This window comes from Drosophila rhopaloa, unplaced genomic scaffold (genome assembly GCF_018152115.1).
Source record: "Drosophila rhopaloa isolate 14029-0021.01 unplaced genomic scaffold, ASM1815211v1 contig_167, whole genome shotgun sequence".
Taxonomy (NCBI): Eukaryota; Metazoa; Arthropoda; class Insecta; order Diptera; family Drosophilidae; genus Drosophila; species Drosophila rhopaloa.
In genome coordinates this window covers 10,327,975-10,345,866 of record NW_025335047.1, presented here as the reverse complement: position 1 = coordinate 10,345,866, position 17,892 = coordinate 10,327,975, and the positions used below count along the sequence as shown (strand labels likewise).

The following is a 17,892-nucleotide window of genomic DNA, read 5'->3' as shown; positions in this document are numbered from 1 at the left end:
CGCGGCGTATGCGCAATATTTCTCATTCGCCATTAAAGCCCATTATTTGCGCTAATAAAAGAAATAAATTAAAACTATCAAAGCCATATGCCAATGCTCCTTTTTCCGCAGGTAAAATCCACACTTTATGTGCTCTTTAATTGGTACCCTCATAACTCTTCTCCCATCGCATTTAATGGCTATGTAATACACTTACTTATATATCCGCCCTCGTACTTGAACTGGACTGCAATTTATAAGTTTAACGCCCACTTGTGATTTATTTATCAGATAATGTCTTCATTAAGCTGATGCCATTTACATACATCGATTCGGTACGAACTTTAGAGGTGAGAATAAACAAATTCTTTTTGATTTACAAATTAGTTGTGCCATTCATTTGTCATAATGCAGATAAGCCAATCAGTTAATGCTAGTTTCAATGCATAAATTTTAATTACCAGCACAGCACAGACTTCTCAATGAGAGAATTATTCGGTTACTTTTAAGTCTTAGTTATGAATGTATCTGCGGTTACACATTGAATGCTGCTAGAATTCAAAAGATTTGTATTATTTGATTCAACTTTTCAGAAATGTTTTAAAAAGACTTAAAGACAATACTACTCATAAGGCTATTAGCTAGATCTCTCTGGAAAACTACAGGTTATTATGTTTTTGATTTGAATAAATTCTAATTAGCTACGTCGGTAATTTTAGCTTACAATATTAATTCAATATTTTTACCGATTTGGATAGATTTGAAAAGAGAGTTTCGTTTTCCACAGAGGATCAATATTAAAAAAATATATTGAGTTGACGCATTATATGGCTGTCCCTGAACTCGTTATCTGTGATGGATTCCAGAACGTTTTATGTCATGCCACTTGGGTTTTCATATAAGGAATGACTAATCTGAAATGATAAGGGTGACACTACCCCACGAAATTATATAGTCATAAGCTATGCAGAATCAGTTTTTGTAAGCTTATGATATTGTCATGGAGTGACACATTTCCTGAAAAAAAAAAATCCAAAAAACAAATGGTTTCTATTTCGTACGCACCCTGAGATTCCCTCCATTACTAATTACATGTCAGCACTGAGAAATGGATATTTTCAATTGGAATTTCAGGCGGGGACAGCTCGATAAGCTTCTAATTCCCCACTTTCGTGTCTAACTCTGGCCAAAGCATAATGTTCAATTACCACAAATTAAATTTATTAAATGGCGAGCGGGCCAGCAGACGATAAAGTTCAATTATTTATAGGAACTGCCAAAATACGAGCAGGCGAAATCATAAAGAAAAAAGCAGGCACAGACACGAAATGCGTTTGCCTCCACTCCAGTTTTCCGAGGGGGAAAACGGAAGGGGAAAAGCGAGCTGCAAATGAATTGGACCTGAAATGCGTGTAGCCGTGCGATACCCGTGCGGACCCGCGTGGCACGGACATGAAGCGTCGCAAACATGCAACAAAATTTATGCGAAGCTTTAATGAAAGCCAGACGGACGGAGGGAGCGAGGGAAAGAAACTTCGGTAACAGCAGGAGATACAGCACAACAACACTCCCAGGGGCAAACCAACTGACCAATCGCAGCGCAGCTGCCTCAACGCTGACTCCACCTCAAAATGGGGACCAGCACCCGAAACGGGTTTCCGTTGCAAGTTGCTCCGTCGGGCTGCAACGACGTCCTGCTGATTTCCAGGCGTGATAGCCACCGCGACAACCATGACAACCGACTGCCCCGCTCCTGCCCAGCTGGAGGCCAGGCCCGCGTCTGGTTTCGATTGTGGCTCTGGTTCTGGAGTTGGGGATTGGGGTTCTGGGGTGTGGCGTGCCGAGGTTGTGGGCTGGGGCAGAAGCCGCCAGTCCGTCGCGGCAGGGTCAAAAGTGGTAGAATTTGTAATGGTGGCTACCAGCAGGGGCGCCCCAAAAGGGTTTTATATATCGTAGGGCTACCTTTTATCAGGTGATCAACTTAGCACATTTTATTTTCTATCCTAATTTAAGTTTTTAACTAAATAATTAGGGATTGTCAATGGTAACATGCGAACTTGCATTAGTCATTATAATGATATTGAAAAAAGTTAAACCTCAATTGTATTTTTGTTCGGGTAATTTAGTTTTGATTTTAATTGTTGTACGTTTATAGAAAATATATTTGGATTCCAAATAAATAAATAATTCCTAATTATTTTTAATAGTTTTTTATAAAAGCTTTAAATTTAATAGTTTGCAAAATCCTTAATAAAAAGCTGGATTGGCTTTGAAATTAAATTATAATTTGTATTTGGCATTGGACAATTTAAATATGATATGTTTAGTCATTATTAATATTCATATTTATATGTAGGACTAAAGATTCTAATAATTGATTGATAGCTTATAATTCCAGACTTAAATAAAATTTCAAAGTACAATAAGACCCCCTTAACCTTACCCAACTCCACCCTTGACCTTCGCCCAGCTCCATTCTCCGCTTTGTGGCGCCCGGAAAGTGGGCTGTGGCTTGAGGCCGAGTATTGTGGAGACTCCAACTACGACTCCGACTCTGACTCCTTGAGGTGGCAGTGGTGGCCGGACCCCTGGCTCTTTCGCCTCCTTCTGGCGTCTTATCCACGGCACTGCCATTGCAATTAATTTTGGCATTTTGACATTTACGCTTTTTGTTGCCTGTGGCTGGGGTTCCTGGGCACTATCTCAAGCATACGCACATACATTTTTGTTCAGGTATGCTGGCGCTCGATAACGAGACATTTTGCCCATATAATTCCGAGCGGAATTTTCTCACGTTGAAGGGCCCGCGAAAGCGGCGCCAGTTGTTAAAGAGAAGGAACCTTTAATTGCAACTGGTTGGGGCCACTTTCGGGACAGTATTTGAAATATTTCCCCCATCCGTGACCGTTCGATAAACTAATGAAAAGCCATCCAGGATTTTCGCAGGCGCCTAATTGAAGAGGATGCCAGTCATAGATTTGCTCCACGGTTTCGATATGAGCGATGCTGTCCGTAAGTGGGTGCCATACATTGTAATTGTTATGGCCAATATCTGGGGTCTTTCCCACTTTACTTTTGTGGTGGATGTGGCGCCTGCCTAACAAAGTTGTTAAGTCTTCAGATGGTCGTAAAGTTTATCGCTTTTCAATGCATCGCATTGGTGAACGATCCCAACATGGTAACGTTAATGAAATGATTAACTAATTGAAATAGCTGTTATTGGGTTATTGCTAAATTTAATGATTGAACATCAACTGATGACTTTTTAACAAAGAATTTGAACAATCTTTGTTTTGCATTTTAAATTTATCTGCAGTAAAATGTATATTTTAAATTTTGTGTATGTTTTAGGAAATTTTAGTGATGAGACTCTAATAATAAATGCAAATAAATGATATCATTTATGACAATAAAAAATATATAAATGCATATATATATTCTAAATTATTAATAAATCATTTAAAAACAGTATAACCAAATGCGAGTTCAAATGTTTAAGGGGTTTTCAGAACAATGCCAACAAGAGGGTATAACAAAGAAAAAGGGTAAATTCGTGCACTGACATCCTATTTTTGAAAGGCATTTTAAAACTCAGTGCCATTACTGCACACCAATCGCTCAAATCGAAATCTCCTCCCGCCACAGGTGAAGCCATACTGATATCACTAATTATTCCAATTGAATACACACGAGCAACTCGCTTGTTCGGTGCACCAAAGTGCAGGTCAATGGAGGGGCTAAGACCAGAGGGCATTACAAGATCACAAAGTGGCCTAGCTGGCCATCAGAAGTTGTGATCGTGATCTGAGTGGAGGAGTGCCCCTGGTGGTGACATTTAAAAGCTGCAAGTGCATTAGTGTGAAACAAGGATCGAGGCGCCGTCTAAATTACAGTCGGCCAGAGTCATCGCGATCAAGATCAAGTACCATTTTCAACGCTTCCTTTGGCGCCACATTTCTGGGCTCCGAGAACCCTTTCCCAGCTCATTTTGCCCAAGTTGCATTCCGTGATGCAAATGCGATGGCCAGGAATCTTGGAGAGGGGCAGCGGCGGGCAAAGTCTGCAGCTCGGACGATAAGCAACGACACAGAAATATGCGGAGGAGATGGGACTGCGGACTGCGGACTGCGGACTGGGGACTGGACTGCAACTCCTATCCTGAACTCTTTTCGGGCTTCATCTTTTCGTTTTCTGCTTTTCTCCTTCTCGATAAGCGCCGCATCTTCAATCTTCCTCCAGGCGGCGTCTCTCCAGAAAGAGACAGAGGGAGATGGAGCGAGCGATCCGGGCCCATCATCATCGTCATCTGTGATATGTTATACCTTATAGCGACTGGCCGTGTGGATGTGTCTGTGGATGCGGCGTATCCATTAGCTGCGTCGCCATCTCGCAACGGAGAGCGAAGATAATGTGATTTCGGGTCCGAGCCGAAAACCGAAATGAAACGAGACGCGCGTGAGTTGTGATAAGGGCCGAGTCGAGACAAGGGAATACCTTAACCCTCATACCCATATCCATACCCATACCGATATCCATATCCATACCTCTGCCCCTGCTTTTGCGGCTCTTCCAAAGCAATCGCATTTTGTCTTTCGTGTGAATTCTTGGAATTTCGATATTTTTTCCTAGAAATCAAAACGAAGCGGTTAAGTCGATGCTGCTGCTGCTCTTGTGACGTCACTGGATCTTTGGGTGTGTCTTTTGTTTTGACGGGGGATTTGAGTGCTGGTGTTTCAGTGTATTGTATATCAAGAAGTGGGGAATAGCAATTTATTGTCAAATTAAAATTTAATTTCAGAGTATTGTAAAAAAAATATAAAAGGTGATTTCTAAAAAGTATTGATTATGAACTTTTTTTTTGATTTTATGTCGATTTTCTATCATTATAGGTATTCATCTTTATATCTTGCTTAATTAAGAACAAACATAAATTTGTTACATTTTCAGGACTCAAAAAGTATAATTTAAATAACAGTCTTTGTACCAGAAACTAAAATCTAAACTATTTAAGGGTGATGTTCTGAAAGATGAGCAAAGTTTCCTTCAGATATCATATCAGCTAGAACTCGAAATCCAATTAATCTGTTTGAAATGCTTAGAAAGCTTAAATATATAGGTAACTAATAGAAACCATTTTTAACTATAATCTGCCTGTTTTAGATCTCCCAAGCTTTGGCCAAAACAAATGATACTCCCATTCGATCCCGATCTTAGGGTTCCCCTGGACCCTCTCCACTCCCTCGAAAACCCTCACTATACGGACTTGCAGTTGGACGGCGGCGTCCGACTATCGGCTTTTATCTATTTTAACTGCGCGATGTTAAAGCGCATTTTCGTGTCGTTTGTCGATTTGTAATGCCAGCCATGAAGATGACGCTGACGATGATGGTAGCTTGCAGTCCGGCCAAGATGCAATGCAGCCAACCCGCGACTGCGGCCGCACTTTGAAGTTGGCTAAGTGGCGCCTCGGACCCGGTTTAGGGTTTTCGTCTTCTCGACTTTTCGACTTTTCGGGTTCGAGATCCAGTTCGAGGCGGGTTCAAGAGGCCGCCGTGCTAGGTGGTCAACGCTGGCTAATTAAATGCAAAGGGAGTGGGAGAGTTGACAGTTTCGACTTTATGTTGGCTTTTATGCCCCCCTGGCATACCCTGCCCTGCCCTCCCAATCTATTCACATCATATCTGCACGGAAAAAAAACATTTAATAAATATTTGGAGATATCTTTTTTATGTAAATGGTCGCTTATGAAGTTTAGCAAAAGATTTAGAATAGATTATTGCCAGTAATATCAGAATAAAATGTTTAAAAATATTGTTTCTCTTTAAGTCATGTTGATATTGAAAGTTGATTTGCTATTGTTCTTCACATCATATCAATAATTGCAACTCATATAAAAAACTGATATGTTAGTATAAGGTCAGAAATGATATTTACAATAATCTATTGTTCCTCACATCATTTCATGTATATTTTTTCTTTCTGTGTAAAAAACAATCGTTACTTAACTGTTATTGGACATGAACAAATGCGCGTTCGCCTTGGCCAATTGCAATTAACTTAATAGAAATTCAAATGCATGCAAGGCTCCGGAGATTAGCGGATCGCTTTTTTTCCCCCAGCGAGTCCCTCATTTCTTGCGCCGTTGTACGTCTGTCATAATTCCAGCGATAATGTCAGAGCGTTGCAACTTGCATGGTAAGTGTGCCAGGAGATCGGCAAAAGGGGAGTGCGGCGTGGTGGCATCTGAAAAATGGCGCCCGCTGTCGTATCTTGTTGCCTGTCACATTGAATTATTATTTTACGGTCTCGCCGCCCCTCCGCCCCCCCGCGCACATCGCCATGGAAATGGGAAATGGAACAGGTTGGCCGCTAATGTTTTAATTCGCTGCTGCAGAGGATGTGCCGCTGGCCACAGGTGCGGCAGCAATTAGTGGTTCGCTTATTATGGATTGCCGAGTTATTAAAGCATAAATACAATTGCGATTCCGATATTCCTTGAGTGTGTCTGTCGGGACTAATTAAAAAGCGTATGAAGTAGCTGCTCCTTTCCGGTCGGTAAATGCCATTTACCATTGTTTCCCATTGTTTTAAAAAATAAAAATAGGGGCTTTTTGGTTCTAGTTTAGCCAAAACAAGAGCCACGGTCAAAAAATTACAGTTTTATGCAGCTGAGGACCTACCAATCCATTCCAGTTTGAATTTGGAAAAAATTAGTTATTTTTTCGATTTTTGCATTTTTTGTAAGAGGTTTCATCATCATTTTTTACAAAAATGGGCCTCACATTATTTTTTTTAGCTGTGAATACCAATCGATTGGAAATTTTAAAACGAGTTCAACGAGGTATGACATTCCAACATTTGAACATTATTTCCCAGAGTTTTTATCAAAAAACCGAATATCCAGTGGATTTTTCTGGATTTAGGTTATAAATTAAAGATTTTTTGTTCTAACGTTAGACTTAAAACCAAGAGAATGATTGTTTTAGGCATCGGAGCACCTAAGAAATGTTTTCCTGTGAATGCCAATCGATTGGAAATTTATTAACGAAATTATAGATGTATAATATACCAACATTTTACCCTTTTCCCAGAATTTTAATCAAAAACCAAAACTTGAGTTGATAACAAAATCTGCCAAAAATATGAATTTCTTCAAAACCGACGAGGATTCCTTCCTTATGCCTAGTCATATTTTTATATCATAGGCTAAAGAAAACCTTTCCCTATTTCACTTCCACCCCGAAAATATCGCTCCACTAGTCCAGAGCATTTCATTCCATTCCATTCAAAGCCATTCCATTCCACTTGCACAACTTGACGCTGCACATAATTTTTTCCAACACATTCCATAGCTGCCGGGTGCTGGGACCTCCGTCTCATTACTCATTCGCACCCCAGTCCCAGAGGCACAACCACAACCGAATCCGAAACCACAAACACAACTTTAAAGCCTCCTTTTGAGCCGCAGCTTTAGTTGGAGTCGGTAAACTTGGAGCGCCGGCCAGAGCGGACGCTAATAAAAGCGGTCGTAAAACAAGTTTGCCTAATTGATCGAGCGTACGCCAAAAACAAAAAGAAGGCTGCGGACTGTGGAGACCCCAACCCAAGGCGTTAATAATATACCTCCTTCGGCCGCACTGGCGAACTGAACTCCATCTTCGGGCCGTGGGGCATTTTTGCCATACCATACCCATACCGTACCCATACCAAAAACCATACCATATCCATACCATACCATACCATACCATACCGCCGACAGAGGATCAGCAGATCAAAGGCAGCGGCTGCAGGCGGTGGCGTTACTCGGCGGCGGCGTTGTGCGTCGGACAGGCTTTTAAGCGATGACACCAAATCGCTATTTAGACACTGCTCCGGGGATCTTTTGAACTGGGTACCCGATCGCAAGGGGCTTTTCGCTTTCCGACCTGTTAAGATTTTATGGTCTCGCGCTGTGGTCTGTGGGGGTCATTAAAATTAATTTGGATCAATTTGGTTGGCTGCCAAATTGTTGACAATGAAATATAACGAGATCCAGTGCAGTTCCCTGCAACCTGGTAGAGCCATCAAAGTGCCGAGTGTCTTGTGTTTACAACTTATTTATTTTGTTGAATTAAAAAAGAGGCTTAAACATACAAAATCGTAGGCTTCTTTATGGGCTTGTGCTGTTTTTCGCTAAACTACCTCTAGAGTACAGCGCTGTGGATCCAAAGTGATCCTAAGTGATTGGCACAAATCATTTCAAACTATTTTTGCTGTAAGCAGTTGACTAAAAAGGAGGAAGACGAAAAGTATTTCTTCCTCTAACTGGGACATTGGTCTTGGCTCTATATATCTATGGCTAGGGCTTAAATAAATATTTTGGCAATTTTGACATTTTGGTTACGATTACGTTAGATTACTTTAGTTTGTAGTTAAGTTTAGGGTTAGTTGGTTAGCTTAGTTATTCGATGATCGCTCTGGGAGTCCAGTGCGCGTGATTACGCTGGGGGTCAGCTCACTGTTGGAACTGCGACCGCTTTCGATTGTGGGTACTCTGTGGGGTTTTACAAAATAGAGATCATAATTAGAGATCGAAATGGGATAGAGGAAGATCCTCAACTCACGGCTGGACTATCTGGCGGTTTATCGCCACTGTGCTGGGCAGATGCGGCGACTGGCTTTGGGGCGTCGACGTCGAGTGCTGACTGTAGGGCGAGTGGCTCTCACCCGTCACGTGGTGACGAGCGGACATGTTGAGCGTTCCGTCGGCGGTGGGCGGGGCCGACGAGTTGAGGGAGATGGCCACCACCCGGGGTCCACCCGCCGGACCCGTCGTCGACATGTCGTGCAGCTCCGGACTGGCATTCTGCTGACTATTCAGCATGCTCACCGGCACTTGGGATGGATAAAGCGGACTATTCGCCATCAGGTTGACTCCTTGCGACATGCCTGGTGGTGGGAACAGGAACAAGCCAAGAGTTGGGATTAGTATTGTATAAATTTGAGATATATAATTATACCCTAATAGAATTAACATTTAAAATTAGAACTTAATTTAGAGATCTCCTATCATAATCATAAGCTTAAGCCACCTCTTTGCTTGCCTTAATAGTTCGGAATGGAAAAATCCTAAGACCGCACAAACAGGTCAAAACTCCAATTACTTTCTATATATTTTATATTATTTAAATATGACAGAGTATATTTGCATTTTAAATGGTTAGAGAAGAAAGTTGTATTATAACTTTGTTGATTTTAAAAATTATTAAATCAAACTTTTTATATGATTGTCTATTTCTTTTTTTTAACCCGGTTACCTAATATTAAAGCAAAATACCATTACATTTTCGAGAAATCAATGTAGTAGCTTTTTGTCCTCTAAAATAATCATTTGATCATTTGATGATTTACGTATTTAGGTTTTTTAAAAGTCATAGATACCTAGCCTATAAAATACCCTTCTTATTCCACGATAGGCGTACTTACTTGGCAGCGGTGCCCGGTGCATGGGAGCTCCTCCGTTGTTCTTTGGCTTGCGCTTCCGCTTCTGGATGCCCTCCTTCTTCATCGAGAGTGGGCGGTTCATGTTGTGCAGCTTGAAGTACAGCCCGCAAGCGTTGCACACCGGATTCCCCTCGTTGTTGCGGCGCCACAGCGTGGTCGAGTTGGTCTGGCAGTTGGCGCAGGTGACCCCGTTGCGCCGGTTGTTGGGGGCGGCGGCGGCCTTGGGCTTCGCCTGCCGCTGGGGCATGCGCGGCGCCATCCGCATGAAGGGCGGGCAGTTGGGGCAGAAGTACTCGACGCCCTTGCGCATCAACGGCGAGTGGCAGTTCTCGCACTTGAGCTCGTGGTTGGGCGACGAGGTGGACGAGGTCGCCACCAGGCTCCCATCGTACTGTCCGATGCTCCCGGCGGGCGACCAGTGGGTGGTGGTCATGTTGCCGGTGGTGTACTCATCAATTACCTGCGGGTGGAAGCTGCCCTGTGGAGCACAGAGAAGATAAGTTAGTTAATGGCATAAAAATAAAATTTAAATAAAATACTACGCTTTAAATACAATATAAATTCAAGAATTTCCAAGTTGGAATTCTAAATAATTTTTTCTTATGTTGCTTATATTGAAATCAAATTTACTGAATAATTACTTTCAATAATAAATTTACAATAATAAATTTACAAAATGTATAATACAATCAAACATTTGGTTCAATATAGTTTCGAACAAAAAATCAGAAATCTGATTGGATAACTTTTTTTTTAATTTTAGTAATAGGCGTTAGCAGTTTTAAGTCTTGATTTGTCTTACGTTCTTTTTCATCCTTTCATCAAGGCCTAAGTGTTATCTTTTGTCATTATTTAGTCTTGGTTTCGAGAACATTTGTTTAATTCTAATAGTTATTCTTAAATGATAGTCTTATGGTCAGATAATTTTACTCCGTTAGTTGACTAGTAACTACTTACGAAAGGCACATTCTGGTACTCCGGCGGAGCGGGTGAGGTCCACAGGGCCTCGATGGGGTTGCCGCTGTCGTTGAAGGATATCGTCTGGAAGGTGGCCGGACCGGCCTGGCGCAGCTGGTTGAGGCCGGACTCGGACTTGGCCAGGAACTGCCCGGTGCCCGGTACACTGTAGATGGTGTTGCCCTGCTGCAGAGTGGCCGCATAGCTGTTGCTATTGAAGCTGGAGCTGGGGGGAATGGGGTGTAGGCGTTGCCCAGATCGGCGTACGTCTTGGACTCGTTGGCGTGCACACTGCCATCCACCACGGGGGCATCGTAGTACAGATTCGAGGCGGACGTCTCCGGTCCGGCGGTGGTGAAGCGTCCGTCCTCCGTGACGAAGCGCACGGTGCCGCCATGCGAACTGGTGGCTATGTGAACCGCCTGGGCCGCCGCTGCTGCAACTGCCGCCTGATGCTGGTGGTGTTGTTGCTGCTGCTGGTGCTGCTGCTGCTGCTGCTGGTGGTGATGCTGCAGTGCCTCCGCCTCGCTGCTGATAACTATGGTCTCTCCATAGCTGCCGCCATTGGGCGTGGGACATTGCTGTTGCTGCTGCTGCTGCTGGTGTTGCTGCAGTTGCTGCTGCTGTTGCTGTGACTCCCCCGCCGCCTCGCCCTTCTCGATGGTCTCGATCTTAATGGCCGCCACATCGTCGCCGCTGCAGATGATCTGCCCGGAGGGATAGGCGAATATGGCACCGGGTGGAGCTCCGGCGGCGGTTCCCACCTGCTCCGGCACCTCCGCGTTGCGTGGCGCCATCTGTACGTAGTGGGTGGCTCCGGGCGAGTGGTGCGCACTGCGCTGGTACTCGATGTGGCTATCCGGAGCGGATCCCGAACTCGCGTTGCTGGCGTTTGTGCTCGGCTCTCCTTCACGGGCTTCGTTCAGCTCACTGAAATTTTAATATTACTTAATATGGTAATGGAACAACATAACAACAACTATTAAATAAACATATTTTATACAATTTCAACTATAAGCTTTTTTATTCAAATATTTTAGTTGAAATAGGAAAAATAATGAAAATAATATACACTAAAAACTCACAGATAATAAATGCAATATCATATAAATATTTAATCCATTTCTGACGAAATACATTGTGTAAATAACACCAAATTATCCCTATATTTTCTCTTTCCTATAAGTTAAAGTATAAGTTAGTTCATTAAGTAATATTAAAATTATGTTAATTTTAATTCAAATCAGAAGGCAAAAATATTGTGTTACCTAATGCTTAAAAAAAATTTGTAATACCTATTATCATAGTAACCGTTCTTTTGGAATTAGCGAAATATTTGTATTAATTCATGATAGTACTAAGCAACTACAATTCGAAAAACGATTGACAGAACGGTACGGTCCAAAAACAAATAAAACACATGACTCTAAAACTGAAAACCTCGATGATATTGTTTTTTCGCGAAATATTCAAACACTTTCCTCCCCTCTAGTGATTTTTTCTATACTTACAGTGTGCCCGCTGTGGTGAGGATGCGCCGCTGGATCCGTGGCACCACCACGTACTGCTCCTCCGGCTCGCTGACGCCCGCCTGACTCGTCTGCACCACGACGCCCACGGATGTTGCAGGTTGCTGCTGCTGTTGCTGCTGCTCCTGTTGCTCCTCCAGATTGCTGGCAGCCTGCTGCGACAGCTGCTCGGCTCCGTTGCTGGACTCGAGCTTGATCTTGTCCAGCAATTGGAGCTGCTGCTTGGTCAGAACCGTCTGCTGTTGCTGCTGCTGCTGCTGTTGCAATTGTTGCTGCTGCTGCTGCTGCTGCGTTGTCTGCTGTTCCATCTGCAATGAGCAAGCGACAAGTGTTGAATGTTTCGCTCGGCCTGCCTCAAAAGTGTGGCTCCAGTTCCGGCCACGCAGTGCGAACTGGCCGCCGCGATTTCCGCCACAAAAGTCAACAAACGCGGCCCGGGCCAAAACGTCTGAGTCGGACTTCAAAAAGGCCGCCCGCTCTCGCGACTCACAGCTCAATTTGTCGCCTACAACCATAAAGTACCAGAAACGGAGACGGGCTTCAAGACGGCCCCTCTCCTTTCGGCCGCTCAGTGTCAACATTGTCGAACACATTTTTCACTTTTATTCCATTTCATTTCCACCAGAAGAAGTATTTGCTCACAGAACCCTAAACTCAGTGCGGCGGTTTCTTGGTTTCGTTTTCATTTTCGTTGTGTATTCGGGTTTTGTTTTTTTGTTTTTGGTTGTTGGCGGAAATTAAAGCTGGCCATAAAATCGTTTTGCTTTCCCCGCCGTACGTCAGTCGACTTGGGTTTATGACCTCATTCCGTTGGGGGTGGCACTTCCACATCCACTTCCACTTGCACCTCCACCACAGCCCCATCCTCGAACTTGTGTCAACACATTCGATCGTCACTGTCACCTGATTCACGATGCGGCCCGGCTGGAATTTGCCGCCCGCCTGCTCTTCACAAGTGTCATATAGCTGGGAGGCTTTCAGGTGGGCTTCACCTTTACTAGAGCTATAAATATGCAATATAACTTGTGTGCCCATGTGTAACCCATGTTCAATACACACACGTCTGGGGAAATCAATGGCAATATTCAAGGATGGTAAGCCAGCAAGTATGTGTTATATTCAGAAAGGAAAACTAATTAAAATAATTATTTCAAACTCCTCAATGCATATTAATAACATTTATATTGCTTAAGAGTATAAATATCTGGGTCTCAAAGTTTATTTAATATATTTTTTCATGAACTACTGATGTGGTTCTATACCATTTTAAAAAAATGCTTCACTTCAAGTACAATCTTTACTAGAAGTATTTATCAGAATAATTTTTAAATTTCAGCATTTTGTAAAATAAAATATAATTTGGAGATAACGTTCGTAACCCAAGATTGTTCGAAACATGGCTTTTATACTAGATAAATAAATATTTAATTTTAAAAAAACTTGTCAACATCTACATCCGGTAGCTTTGGAACGATTCATCACTTTATGTAAACTTTGATTTCCCAATAATAAATTATTTATTCATAGAATACCATCGAACAGAAGCTTCTAGTTTACATTCAATCTGTTTGGTAACTTCAAAGAAATTCCCATTTTAAGTAAACCCCAAATTCTTATTTACCTTCCGTTAAATTATAATTGATTCATTTTACACAGAACTTTTCGCTGACTTGGCACAAATGATTGATACATTTTATGTGTGGATACAAGCTAAGGCCAACCATGATTCATTGAACTCGTCGATGTGTTAACAGTCATAAAAACGAAAAATTACCCGCTTACTAGGTACAAAGTTAAACTATTTACGTAAAAGAAATAGAAGAGGAAGTTGTTAAGGGGAAAAGTTAGTGCATTAGACGTCTTGGCCAAAGTTCAAAGAATTCCCTGAGGAGGAAAGAGGGCGAGATAATGTGGTGCAAACGTCACTTTGACAATCGGCTGGCCAACTGTAGATAAACCCGACTTTGAGTGTGTATATAGTAGTACGATAGGTATGCCCCCATGCACGTGCCATGTACCGCGAAAAAGTTAAGATACTACGGCCGAACGATACGGACAATATCTTATCCGGGCGCTATCAATGTACATAATCAGTAGCTGCTGCTGCTGGGCCTGAGACTGAGAGGTCATGGTTGGAATCCCTACGTCATCAATAGGGACAGATAAATCCAAGAATTACAATAAGTTGGGCAAGAGTTGTTTGTCACCCCGCGAGTGGCATGTGCTATTTGCTCGGCTTAGTCAAGACCGTTGCGAGGGTGTGGTGCCCGCTGAACTTATGAATGAAATCTGCCCAGTCACACCCACAGCCACTCACACACACACATAGGCTCCGACTTTATCTATATAAACAAAAGATATCGGCTATATATAATCGCACCTCATTTCGCTTTCGTTGAGCTTGGGTTTGTGGTTGAGCAAATCTCGAGGGCAGCTCTGACCCAACATTCAATGATTTTTAGACTTGCTCCACATTTCTGTAATGCATTGGAGCGATATATACTAAATATTTATTTCAGATAATACAATTTCGCATACTTTGTAAATTGAAAATTGTTATTTCTTTGAAATAAATTTAACAAGTCCATAATACCAGAGTTTCCAACAAATGATTTGTGAGGTATTTAAAAGTTTTACATTTTTATCTGTATCTGAGAGCTTAAAATGTAAAAAATAATTAATTTAGGGAAATATATATATATATATACTAACTTTATATTTAATAGATCTTCTAAAAAAGCTTTTATTTTGATCGTGTGGGATATATACCTAAAACCTTTAACTTTTTAACCTAACTACAGTTTGAAGTGAAAATTACGATATATTCAACATTCCATATTTGGATAGCATATGCGTTTTTTTTTCAACTTCCTTAACTTACATCATTAAGAATTAACTAGCCTCTGTTTATTTTTAAATTAACTTCAAAGCAGAGAAAAGAGTAAACAATTTTGTAGTCAAGTCTAGTCATCTTTTGGATATACTGAAACCTTCTTCAAATAAAAAAGGCAGTTATTACTCTTTCTATCTACCCATCGTTGGAAGATCCCCCGATTAATTAGAGTCCATTGCAGTTGCAGCAACTAATGAAAGTGAGATAAGCGGTTCGGCTGCCAGCTGCATTTACAGCTCTATTAAAGGGCCATCAATCGCAACCTTCGCCCTCGTCCTATCAGCCATCAACTGTCAACTGGCGACGCGACGTGACGCGTGTCTAATAAAAGTATCTGCAACTGGAACTGCAACTATCGATGCCGCCATTGAGCAACTGTTAACGGACTGGCTTTCCATTGGCCGGCTGGCCACTTCCGGCTGGGAAAAGTAACCCCCAAATGGGCCAAGGGTTGGCAATCGCCGCTTCATTCATGAACCCACCCCGACCCCGAAGGATAGGCTCGGGGCAGGGATAAGAACCAGGACGAGAACCAGGACGAAAACCAGGACCAGGACCAAAGCGAGGTGATAAGATTGACATAAATTTCACATTATCCGTGTGTCCAACTGAAAAGTGTCCTTTTTTTTCATGAATGAAGCAAATGTCGAAGTCGGCTAGCGTGTTTCAAATTTTATTTTTGTCAAAGGTATTTTGACGCCACCTCCGATCGCAGCTGAATTTGGGCCTCATAAAGATTAGCCATCTTTCCACATTTAACTTGCTTTTTTGTTGCCCCGTTTTCGTTTTCGTTTTGGTTCTCATTCTCGTTTTCTTAATGGGTTCGGTTTTTCTTTTAAGAGCGGACACAAAAAATAAGTGTCGCAGTTTTGCCGCTGCATCCCAGATGAGTCATTCATTATAAATCAATTTGCCTTATCTCATTCTCCGGCGCTAGGACTGAAAATAATATCTATACCGCTGCCGTTTACTGACTGAAAATCTTTTTCTGATTTAGCACTTGAAAGGATATGAAACGTATGGGATTTCTTTAAACGTTTTTTCAGCTATAAATCCATTTTAAAGCTCTTAACTCTCCATTAATTAATAAAGTAATATTTATTCGTGTTTTGCGGCTGATCTTTAAACTTTAAGAGTCCCATTTTATGGCCCCATATGGCTTGTCTATTTAGCTTAATGAACTTGTGTGAGAAAACGTTAAAAACTTTTTATGATCTTGTCTTTTTAACAAAGTTGAAATGATAGATAGGCTTATAGAGATCTCGTAAATTGAGTCCCAAAAAGGTATTAAAAAAAGAGTTCACATTTGGCTGCTTAATTTATTAAGTGAGCCGATCACATTCTGGGATTGAATTTTTGTTATTTAAGAAATAAATAGTAAAAATTCGTCAACAGTAAATCAAAAAAGGTTATTAAAAAAAGGACTAATGCACAAAAAAAAGGGAAAACGCAAACCAAAACCGAAATGCGCTAAAAAATGATTTTTATCACAATTCCATTTCACAAAAATCTCGTAAGTTTCATTGCTAATTTATATAATAATTTGTACAGTTGTACAGTTTTGTGTTACCCACCTTCAGCTGCATTTTTAAACTCGTTGAGATAGTTTTGCAGACCATCAAATTGATTTACCCTCGGCGCTTCTTTGGCTTTGCTCCAGCGTTTTATCTTAGTTTGGTTTTTTATCACTTGAATTCAGTTCTGTTGTGTTTTTTGTTTCGTTGTTTTTCAAAAGTTATCACATGCACGGCGTGTCCAGGTGTTTTTCTGGGTTGCCGAGATACACTTCTTGTTTAAATTTAGGCGCGCCAATTGAGTAAAACGGCAGGAACTTTGGGGGCGATCTGGATATGGTGCTGTCATCCGTATGGCGATGGTGGCTGTTTTCCCGCGCGCAACCTTTAGCGGTTAGCAGTGATACGAAGTGCTATTTGGCGGTGGTTCTGGGCACTGAGCACTGAGCACCTCACTTGCGATGACAACAACGACGGCGACGCAATGCGGTGCCTGTGCCTGTGCCTGCCGCGCGTCTGCCGCCCAATTAGCTACCCACACCGATGCGCACACAGCACCTCTGCGGTTGGGCGGACCCACACCTGTGTGGGTGCGCGGTCCCGTCCGTGTGGCAGCGTTATGATTTATTCTGTACCGCCCGACCTGGTATTGGTTATCTTATCGCCTTATTTGCGATAAGTCAGTTCACGAGTGTTGGTGCCTCGGATGCGATAAGTATCCGTGAGATACAAATTGCGCCTGCGTGCTCGGCCGCCGTTCCCAAGTTTCCATGTTCCGATGTGTGCCGGTGTGCCGATGTGCCGATGTTCCGAAGAGTGGCGTCAAGAGACCCACCAGCCGGCACAGTTCAGCCCAGGCACACACATTTGATTCCAATTCCAGCCCGGAATTCACCGCCACCCCCACCATACCACCCCAGCTATTTGTCAATTGTGCAATTTAGTCTAGCGCATTTTCTAATTGCACTCATAAAACACTTTTCTGGCAAACTAATAAACACGGCCAACGTTAGTCAACGTCAACACAATGCCAGCGGATCGGGCTTGGGCCTGGAAAGTGGGTCTGGGTATGGGTCTTGCCATGGATCTGGGCATGGGTCTGGGCATGGGTCTGGGCATGGGTCTGGGCATGGGACTGGGCATGGGCATGAAGCTTTATATGACCCCACGAACACTTACTTGCTCGAATGTGGGCCGCTTTGACAACTCGACCGCTCCACTTCCCCAATTTCCCACTTCACAATCGCCCCTCGAGTGTTGTAACTAATGAAAATCGATGGGGTGGAGGGGCAGGAGGGGCAGGAGGCAGGTGGCAGGGACACATGTGGTCGAGGATCAGGTGCTGGGAATACATTGCCAAGTCTCCGAAATGTCACCAGTCTGTGAAAGATTGGGTTTCAAGTGGCTGTGCAAGTGGAGTGCTCGATCAGATTTTTTGATACATTTTTCGAACAATCCATTACTGATACTTTGTAAGCAAAGATTCAATATAATGATTACTCAATGATTAATTTTCAAGAACGACTTACAATTTCTT

At 42.5% G+C, this 17,892-nt stretch overlaps 1 protein-coding gene across 1 annotated transcript; it reads right to left on the bottom strand.

Annotated features, from left to right (window-relative positions):
* Window positions 1-8,057: 8,057 nt before the first annotated feature.
* On the bottom strand, window positions 8,058-16,950 carry LOC108044633 (box A-binding factor). Its single transcript, XM_017123701.2, is given in 7 exon segments — window positions 8,058-8,512; window positions 8,583-8,907; window positions 9,445-9,940; window positions 10,420-10,646; window positions 10,649-11,349; window positions 11,931-12,256; window positions 16,416-16,950. Coding segments are annotated over 7 exon segments (2,217 nt in total). The 5' UTR covers window positions 16,461-16,950; the 3' UTR covers window positions 8,058-8,415.
* Window positions 16,951-17,892: the final 942 nt, after the last annotated feature.